The sequence below is a fragment of the Chelonia mydas genome, chromosome 3 (genome assembly GCF_015237465.2).
Source record: "Chelonia mydas isolate rCheMyd1 chromosome 3, rCheMyd1.pri.v2, whole genome shotgun sequence".
In the NCBI taxonomy this organism is placed as follows: domain Eukaryota; kingdom Metazoa; phylum Chordata; order Testudines; family Cheloniidae; genus Chelonia; species Chelonia mydas.
Window position 1 is genome coordinate 113,282,382 of NC_057851.1, and position 10,318 is coordinate 113,292,699.

Consider the following 10,318-nt stretch of genomic DNA (forward strand, 5'->3'; position numbering starts at 1 on the left):
CATTTACAGTCTAATCCTGCAAACAGATTTGCCCGCACTGACTTTATTGGAACTCCTCATGGGGTTCAGGAGTCCCAGATAGCCAATCAAGTTCTAAGTAAAAATATGACCGGGGGTGGCGGGGGAGGACAGCGGAAGGATGATAGAAAGAATAGGATTGCAGAGACAAGAGCATGAGTTAGCTTAGTGATACTGCACACAATCTGAAGATATGGTTTAAGAACGTAAGAATGGCCCTACTGTGTCAGACCAAAGACCAGTATCCTGTCCTCTGACAGTGGCCAGTGCCAGGTGCCCCAGAGGGAATGAACAGAACAGGTAATCATAAAGTTATCCATCCCCTGTTGCTCATTCCCAGCTTCTGGCAAACAGAGGCTAGGGATACCATTCCTGCCCATCCTGGCTAATAGCCATTGATGGACCTATCCTCCATGAACTTATCTATTTCTTTTTTGAACTCTGTTATGGTCTTGTCCTTCACAATATCCTCTGGCAAGGAGTTCCACAGGTTGACCGTGAAGAAATACTTCCTTTTATTTGTTTTAAACTTGCTGCCTATTAATTTCATTTGGTGACCCTAGTTCTTGTACTATGAGAAGTAGTAAACAACACTTCTTTATCTACTTTCTCTACAGCAACCATGATTTTATAGACCTCAAACTTATCTCCCCTTAGCCATCTCTTTTCCAAGCTGAAAAGTCCCAGTCTTATTAATCTCTCCTTATACGGAAACTGTAAGGTGTTATGTTAACTTGCATTACGGTAATAGCTGTGTGCACAACTTGTTTGTGTATATTATATATGGAAGGCATTGTATGTCACTTCCCCTCTTTAAATATTTGAGAACTTTGGCTTAGATCACTAAAGAGCTTTGTTCTCATTGTATGTATGTGTGTGCACACACACACATATATTAGATGCACAGAAATGCTGTAAATAAAGTTCTCCTATGACATATAAAGCACCTACAATGCAACTCAGACTTTGCCTATTCTGCCTTTATAAAAATATTCCTTTTTTATTACAGAACTTATTTTTGTAATCAAGCACACCCACCTAGTGATTTACATTCACCATAATATAAAACATTACATTTCCCTGATATGCCAGAATATAATAGCATATTAGCACTTCAGAATTTCTTTTTAACGAGCACATTAACAGGAAATATTACCCAGAATAACACCGGAGCCGTGTAGAAAATTCATCTGCATAATAATTCTAGCAAACGCAGAAGTAGATCCAGGACTAAAAAAAGAAAAGCCAACAAGATACAAGAGCTAAGATATTGATGCTGTGGAGCAGAAGTATCTTCTACGGCTTGACATTTGGGAGTTGTGGCTACCAGCCAAGAAGCAAATAAAAGAAAGGAACTTCACATTGGAAGATGAGTAGCCACTATGATTGTCACAATTTAGAGTTGAACAGATGAGTTGTCATGGTTAAGATAATTTAAACACACATGTAGAAATGCAGGTTAAGAACTCCACGTGCAGCAATAATACAAATGAGAGGGAAATCTGAAAAATCCACAGATGTGGAGATACCCATTTTACAGTTTGAGGGCAGTGTGGAAAATCTTGCATTGCAACTGCTGTCTTTATATGGATAACAGAAAAAGAACTGCCTAGCCAATACATTTCATGTGTGTTAAATACATTAAATTGCAAAGAAAACACTCTCAAAAATATTTATGGGAATCTCTTGAGTTCTACTATTTGGGATTTCATATAAACGCACAAAATCACCTTCACTCCCAACATTCAGTGGAAATATTTATCACATTTGATCTGATTGATGACATCTTACCTGATCATTTCAGCCAGCGAGTTATGTTTTTGAATGTGTATATTATTATCCATGTTTAATAAGACTGGTATAACCACCTCCTCTCCAGCCTCCTGGGCTCTTGCCTCTCTACTCTAACAATCAGCAGCTAAATTAATCTTCCTTTCCCTCCCTCAGCCATCCATGCACTTCTTTAAGGCCTCAAACCTTCAAGGTGCTGACCACTCTGAGCCTGAGACAACACAGCTCTTATGCACAAATGTAAACGCTGTAGTAACTAGGGATGGACTTAAACACATGCTTTTTGTGAGCATTCAGGTGACTGTGACAGACTGCTGAGAGCTAGCAGCTGAGCCAGCACTCTGGTCACTTTGCATACGTTTACACAGGGTTAAAAAAAACGGCGATTGGCCTGGGCCAACTGGCTTGGGCTCGGGCTCTCGGCTGAAAAATTGTTGTGTAGATGCTCAGGCTGCACGGTCCCAGAGCTCAGGCTCCAGCCCGAGCCCAGTGTCTCCACAGCAATTTTTCAGCTGGGAGCCTGAGCCTTGGGAGCCTGAGTCAGTTGACCTGGGCCAGTCACAGGTTTCTTATCCCTGCGTAGATGTATCCTTAGGGTTTCTCTGGGGAAAGTAGTTAGTGCCTGACTGGGGGGGCAGAAGACTGTGTGCTGATAAGCTATGAAGCTAACTATCCCATCCGCTAATAAGATAGTTAAAAACCAAAAGAAGGAAGTGCAAAGGGAGGAGAGGGGGCTAGCAGGGCCCTGGGGAAGCCAGGTTGCTGGCTGGTGAGATTGCTTTGTCTTCTTCTCCTCCCTGGAGAAAGGGCTGAGGATTGAAGGACACTCTAGGTAGAAGTGCTGCACAGGAATTTTGATGATGGCTTGGTGGAGGAAACAAATGAAAACAGAGGTGTTGACAATAAAGAGGTGGTCCAAGACTGTTTGCAAGGGACCCCAGGGAGGGAGAGACGTCTGTCCTGTTACAATGGTCCAATTAATTTCAGTGTGTGTAAACATGTGTCTGTGTTTTGCTGGATCAGGATAGCATGCAGGTCAGCACCTTACAGGACTGAGCCCCAAATCTCTCCAATGCCATCTTGTCTCATTTTGCATAAAATTCAAACTTCTCCTGACTTTTGAGATCCCCTGCTTGCAACTCATCGCCTATCACTCCCTCTGCTTCATCCACTCATCTTGCTGCTCCCCTCCTCCCATTCTTGCTTTTGTGTCTTTTTCATGCTGCTTTCTACAGCTGGAAAACCATCCTCCTTCCTCATTGTTCTTTTAACTCCCAAATCCTCAAAACAAAACACTGTTTAAACTGCCCTGTTTCGACAGATTTCATGCTGAAACTGAAAATTGGCCCAAGTTTGTTTGTAAACCATAAGTGAACCTTTTGACAAACAAAAACAAAGCAAGAATCCTTTGGTTTTGGCTTTCAAACAAAAACGTCACAACTAGCTAGCAATAACACTGCATTCTTCAGAAGATGTACAGACCTGTGGTAAAGTACCTGCATGGCTGTAAACAAACATGCATCAGCCATTCAAACTGTTTTGTTTCAGTTACTCATTTTATAAAATTGCATTGTACAATGTTGTGGGGCGCGGGGAGGGGAGGAAAAGACTAAAGCAAAGCAAGTTAAACACTGAACTGTTCACTCTTCTCTGTAATTTTGTTTTACTTTAGGTTCCATTGACTGCACTCTTACGTTCTCTCACCCAGCTTGGTACTGGGAGAACCTACTGAAAATCTGTGTATTCATCTTTGCCTTCATCATGCCAGTCCTGATCATTACCGTGTGCTATGGCTTGATGATTTTACGCCTGAAGAGTGTCCGCATGCTGTCTGGCTCCAAAGAAAAGGATAGAAACCTGAGGAGAATCACGAGAATGGTCCTTGTAGTGGTGGCGGTGTTCATTGTCTGCTGGACTCCCATCCACATTTATGTCATCATTAAAGCCTTGATCAATATTCCAGAAACTACGTTCCAAACAGTCTCCTGGCACTTCTGTATCGCTTTAGGATACACAAATAGCTGCCTTAATCCAGTCCTTTATGCATTTCTAGATGAAAACTTCAAAAGATGTTTCAGAGAATTCTGCATTCCCACTTCCTCCACTATCGAGCAACAAAACTCCACCCGAATCCGACAAAACACTCGTGATCATGCCTCCACTGCCAATACTGTGGATAGGACTAACCATCAGGTATGACTAGCAGTGGAGATGTCATCTCTGGATTCAGGCCTCCCTCCTGGAGATGACATGTATTCCGAAGTTACAGTCTTTACTGATTTATAGGTATCAGGAGGTGGCTTGGTGTATCTTTACAGCTGGTGTACACGTACACACAACCCAATCCAGTGAGATGCTAAGTGCTCGCAATACCAATGAAGTTTGGAAGTAGGGGGCTCTCAAAAGGACTTTGCATGATCAGGCCTAGTGTGTGTGTGTGTGGCTGCGCGCACACACACACACACACACACAAACACACACACACAAAGAAGCCGAAAGATCTTACGTACAGAATGTTTGCAACTGCTGAACATTCTGTGAATGACTTATGAAGGATCATAGACTTTTCTATTCACACCACTAGTGCATGGTGGTAAGCCAAATAGATATCCCTATCCTCCAACCATTTTAAAGATGACTTTCAAAGGCAGAAAATATATTTGTGCAATCTTTTTGCTTCTTTATGGTCTATGAAGAAGCTCTGAAAGGTCCTGTTTTTCCTGGAAGTCTATGCAAGCCTGGACCCAGTCGTCACACAGTTTTTGTACCAGTACAACTATGTTGGTTAGAAGTGTGATATTTTTAACCTATATAGTTATACGAGTGAAACCCCCAGTGTGGGCACAGTTCTGCCAGTATAAAGAAGCTTTGTAACCTCTTCCCATAGAAGAATAAGTTATTACAATGCAAGCCAAGTTTATGACAAAATAAATGCGTCCACACTTGTTGTGGGGGGGAGGTCTGTGCCTATTCAGCTATACTGGTATAATTAAAGCAGTACAACATGTGTGTGAAGACTGGCCTTAAAAAACTAGTAGGTTTATGGCATCACAGGTACCAAGGAAATCAAACTGGATTTATTGAGAGGGGAAGAGATTTTTATTCAAGCTATTTAAAATGCTGGGGTTTGTTTTGTCTTTTGTTTTATTGACACCTATTTAATTCAGTTGTCAAACTGCTGGATAAGAAGCTCTTCTGTTCGTGATTCAACACCCATGCCCCTGTAATTAGGTCTGAGAGCTTCTATTCCACATCTGAGTCTTCCCAGGGAAACATCAAGCTAAACAGGGAAAGAAAAACGTAACGTTCCTGTGATCAAAGAAATGAAGCAGAAAAATAAACCTTTATCAAGATCTTCTGAGTCTTCTTTACAATTCACATAAAAAAGAAAAAGGGCACAAAACCTGCTGGTGCTGGGTGAATTCACACCCCAACTTGCTGCAAAACTTAAGTGTTTGTGTAGACTGGCCCTTAAACAGCAAAAGCACTCTGTTTCCAGTATAAGCGGCATCTACAGTACACTAGGAGGGTTTGACAGAACTCTCACTATCGCTATACCAACAAGCCTTTCTAGTGTAGACAAAGCCTTAGAGGGGATTTCGTATGAGTACTAATTCCTTAGACTGCTCAGCACAATTCATATCATTTTCAGTGGAACAGACAAAGGACCCTAACAAAGTGCTGACTGAATGCTCTTAACTCCCACTAAAGTTAATGAGAACTGAAGGCACTGAGAACCCAAGCAAGATTAAGCCCAAAGTGCTTGAGACTTGAGCTGCTTGGGAATTTGACAAAGAATTGTGTGTCAGAAAGTGACAATTCATTGAATTGTTCTGAAAAGATGGCAGTATCTCACTTGCGTTCATTGAAGTAGGTGCTCAGATACTGTGGTGATGACAATCAATTAGCTAGAAATGAATCCATCAAAATGAATTGGACTTTTCAGAATTCAGCAGTCATCATCAACACAATTTGTTAACAGCTGATCTTTGTTAAGATAATCAGCAGCTGCCAAAAAAGAATAATAAAAACGTCTTTTTCAGTAACAATAGGATCATTAGCATCCTTGGTGCAGGAAAAATATTCAAGCAAATTTTAACCTAGGAAACAGAATCCTGCAGATAGTGTTCACCTGACTGGGGTAAGAAGTGATTTTAAAATCTTGGACCAGATTCTTAGCTGATATTAACCCGAATAGTCCCATCAAATTCAACAAAAAGCTATTATGCCATTTCCACCAGCTGAGTGTCTGACCTTTCCTTTATACTCCATACCTATGCTGGGTCACTCATAGAAGAGTCCAAAGTACTTTAACATTAAGCAGTTTTATTTGGGGAAACGGACTTCCTCAGGATCCCTCCATTCCTTCTTTGCTTTTTATTCCTTCCTCACTTATACATCACTGTAAGTGGCATTTATACATTTATATACAGCCCCACAGTCAAAAAAAAAAAAATCAAAGTGTGCCAAGCTTCCCTTAACCAAGAAGGTTTAGACAAGTACTCACTTCAGAACCCATCAGCTCCATCCCTTGAGTCAGCCAGGGAGAATCACCGAAGAGTGACACAAGTTGCTTCATCTCGCAGGAGCGGAGCATGCCACCCTTACATTATGCCCAGTGTTAGCAAGGTAGAGTAGCCCCTATCTTTTTTTCCCCTGTTAAATTATTTTGCACCATCTCAGAAGTATGCTGTGGATCAAATTCTGCTTTGTATATCTTAAGGGAGAACTGCACCTTATATTATTAAAAATGGGCATAGCCACACTATAAATAATAGCATACTTCAATTACTATAAAGCATTGTGTGTTGGGGGGGGGGGGAGGGGGGTTCTAATGGAATACTCCTAAATAACATTGTTGGCAGAAAAGTGTCATTTTTGTGAATGTTTATTGCTAAATTCAGCAGCTCTTTAGAACTGGGCCCTATTCTGAAGCTCTATAACTGTTGTACATGGAGTAGCTCTAGAAATGAGCTCATTGCTTTTTCTCTAATGTATGTGATTCTCAAATCTGTTTGGCTTACTACTCATGAAGAAAATCAAGAATAAATGACACTCGGTGGACTGGAACTAACTGATTTTCTTATAAAAATGCACGCAATTGCTGAAGCTGGTTTTTAAAAGTGTGAAATGAACTAAAATGATCAGGAAACACACATGTTCATTAGTATATGAAAAATGGAAAGCTTTAACTGATCGATAAAAGTTAGAGATGGGCCTAAGCCACAACATTCATTTTTGGATGCAGATTTCCCCAAAGCATAGGGATATTCAGATCTGAGGATTATAATCCATTTCTAACTAAGTAGCTGCTAGTGGAATTTCCACCACAGAGTTGCAGACAGAGCTGAAATAAAGCTTGTGAAATTTTGACACTGCTAAACCTGAATTTGAGCTCGGGTTTGACCTCAGGTCATATCTTATTTTAAACCAGGAGTTAAAGAAAACACCTCCTTGCTGAAAGAAAAGTAAGAGGCTCCTCTCCTGTGTTTCGCTGGCTGAGCAGGGCTGCCCTGAAGCACCTCCTCCTCTGTGACTTGTGCAGGGAGAGCTTCTCCTTTCCTGTTTCAATCAAACCAGTGGTCTAAGTCTAATCAGGAGCTCTACTTTTTGAGCAACAAACACTTCATTTGGAAGATGTTTCACCTTGATTTCAACTTGCTATAACACTGAAAAATATAGCCCATTGTCAGAGCATAGAAATGATAAATGGCTTTCAAGGAGAGAAAAACTGGCAGGTTTTGCTGTTGAAATTGTTGGTAGTGCCCTTCTGCACAGGTGCAGCACTGATCACAAAGAAAACTGTAGCTATCTACCATATGATATGCTACTGGGGGCTTCGTGGGCGGAGGATTTAATTCCCGTCTCAGACTGAACTTTTGGACTATTACAGATGAACTATAGGAAAGTTAAAACTCTTAATTTAGCAGAGTGACAATTGATTGTATTTGGCACAATAGGAAGCAAAAGCTTAGAAGAAGATGCTCATGTATCACAGAGAACACTAACTTTTCAGCAATGACTGCAAAAAGTGCATTGAAGGGACCAAAGTTGTTCTCTACTAATGAAATTCACATAGGATTCTCCGTATAGAAAGAAAACTGCCACCATTATGTGCTTGGCATGTAATGTATTCTAGTTTAAACATGGTAACATAGTGTATGTCATGGAGAAGACATTTCTCTATTTTAATTCCTCTGTTGTAAACATATTGGGCTGGATCCTCAGCTGGTGTAAATAAACATAACTCAGTGGAATTCAATGGCACTATGTCGATTCACACCAGCTGAGGGTATAGCCCATTCAAATATGTGAGTAAACAGTTAAATGAACACAATTGTTGCCACCTTACGTTACTGAGAACCAGCAAGAGGTTTTAAGTGGAAAAACTACTCTTATTTTGAAATCAGAGTCAGATCACTAGCTCAAACCACAATTTTTGTGGTAGTTTCCTCTGCCTTCATGATGTAAACTGAAAGGAAATTCTTGCCTTCAGCTTTGCACAGTGAGATAGTAGCAGCAAATGCTGGGTAAATTCACCCAAAAAAAATATTTGCAAGAAACACATGGGAGGGGAAATCAATGACCTACTCATGGTATTTACAATTTCTTTCCTTTCAGTTGGAACTTCTGGAAGCTGAAGCCACACCACTGCCATGAGAGGGTGTCCTGCCGCATAGCCTTCAAAGCAATCACAACACCAGTGCCAAGGTGTGTTTGTGGGGAATGTGTAGGAGACACTTCTTCCCTCCTGGAGGAAAGTGCTTGCTTTTAAGATCCATCAAAGTGATTTGCCACTAAGCAAATCTGCATTTCTCGTTACAGAAGCATGAAACCTAATAGCAGGCAGGGTCAGATGAAATGGGGGCTTAGCATGCTCCAGTGTACAAAAATATACATATTCATCTAGAATATATACATTTATCTAAAAGGGGAATACTGGACATTACTGGGGTCAGATGGCCTGAGTTTTGCTCTGAATGGTTACAGTAGCATTAGGTTGGAAGCAAAAACTCAAGGGATGGACAAATATAGGCTGCTTAATGGAGGTGATTTTCTAATAAATGGAAGCAGAATTGCATACAACACAGCAAGGGATATTTTGGAACAGTTTCAGCTAGAAATGTGCTTTCTAATGGTGTTTTCTTGCATCAGTTACAACTCGTTTTTTATATGAACAATCATCACTTAATCAGCTACAATAACAAAGGAGATCAAAGCTACCTGTGTCACACAGAGAACTTTCTCAAAAAGTATGACCCTTTCAGCATTTTAATGGAAAATTAATTACTCACTTTTTTCAATGCTCACTTCAAAAGCCCAAACCTTAACCTCCTCTTCCACTTTTAACATACAAAAATATTTTACCAATAAAAAGAATGCATTGTCATTTGTTCAGGACGAAGCAAGTGGGAATAACAGTTGGAAAGGTTTGATGTTCCTCTGGGTTGTTGTTGCTGGTAAAATGGATCAATAAAGGGACTGCAGCTTTTTCTGTAAATTCCATTGTGAATATATGTATATTGTTAATCTTTTCGGAGCTAGCACAGTGTGTTTATAAATTCTCTTTGAGCTAGTTTCTCCAGTTTCACCTGTCCAATCAGTAACATCTCAGACACATCCAAGTACTCATTTTTTGTATAGCAGTCTGGGATCCTTCAGGATGAAAGGACCTATATAAAATGTAAATCACTATTGTTAAATCTGTGACGAGCTTAAGCAAATACAGAACACACTTTAGGTCTTTTTAAAAAAGAAAAACAGTAAAGTTACATTTTGCAAGTAAATTAATTTTTTAAAACCAAGCTCATAACATTTATGTTTTTCTAATCAATGTAATAAAATTGTAGTCTGTATTTCCATTTTCTGTTGGCTGCTAAAGCACTTTAAAATGTACAAAAGAAACACTGTGCAGAAGCAATTGCCGTGTAACCTGCTCTCTGGTATAAAAGACAACTATCCGTGTAGATAAATTTGTGGTAATATGGTATTTTGTAGCCACTATTTGGTATTTGCTGTATATAATTAAATGGTCAAGTTATTCATGAGGCAAAACGTACTTACATGAATTTACGTGCATTGTAAAATAAAACTTACTCTCCCTCTTGTAATTAAAGTGCATATAAAATTCTAATATTTTAGTGTGAACATGTTTGTTTCTGTCATGAATAGTGTAATACATATGGAGAGCCAAACCCCGATCTGGTATAAATCAGGGTAGCACTACTGAAGTCAATGAAGCTACACCAGTTCCTTCCCGCTGAGTATCTGACCGTGTGCATCAGTAGAATACAAAAAATAGAACCCATTTGTTTCTCTTTCTGTTGAAAGCTGCCTCATGTTGCTTAATTTAATCCAGGGAAGCCAACTCTTGCAGTAACACAAAACTATGAACCTCTTGCATGGGTCATCTTTACAACAACAGATTTCAAGGAGTAAGTCCTTGATCTGGTTGCAATGATGGGTGAGCCTTTAGAGAGGAATGTGATGCACACTTTGCTAGTATATT

General features: G+C 40.0%; 1 protein-coding gene across 1 annotated transcript in view; it reads left to right on the forward strand.

Annotated features, from left to right (window-relative positions):
- Window positions 1-9,941, forward strand: part of OPRM1 (opioid receptor mu 1) — a 33,123-nt gene extending 23,182 nt beyond the window's left edge. Inside the window, exons 3-4 of the mRNA XM_037895015.2 lie at window positions 3,482-4,002; window positions 8,431-9,941. Coding sequence (XP_037750943.1) covers window positions 3,482-4,002; window positions 8,431-8,469 — 560 coding nt within the window. The 3' untranslated portion in view covers window positions 8,470-9,941. The remainder of the gene's footprint in view (window positions 1-3,481; window positions 4,003-8,430) is intronic.
- The last annotated feature ends 377 nt before the right edge of the window (window positions 9,942-10,318 follow it).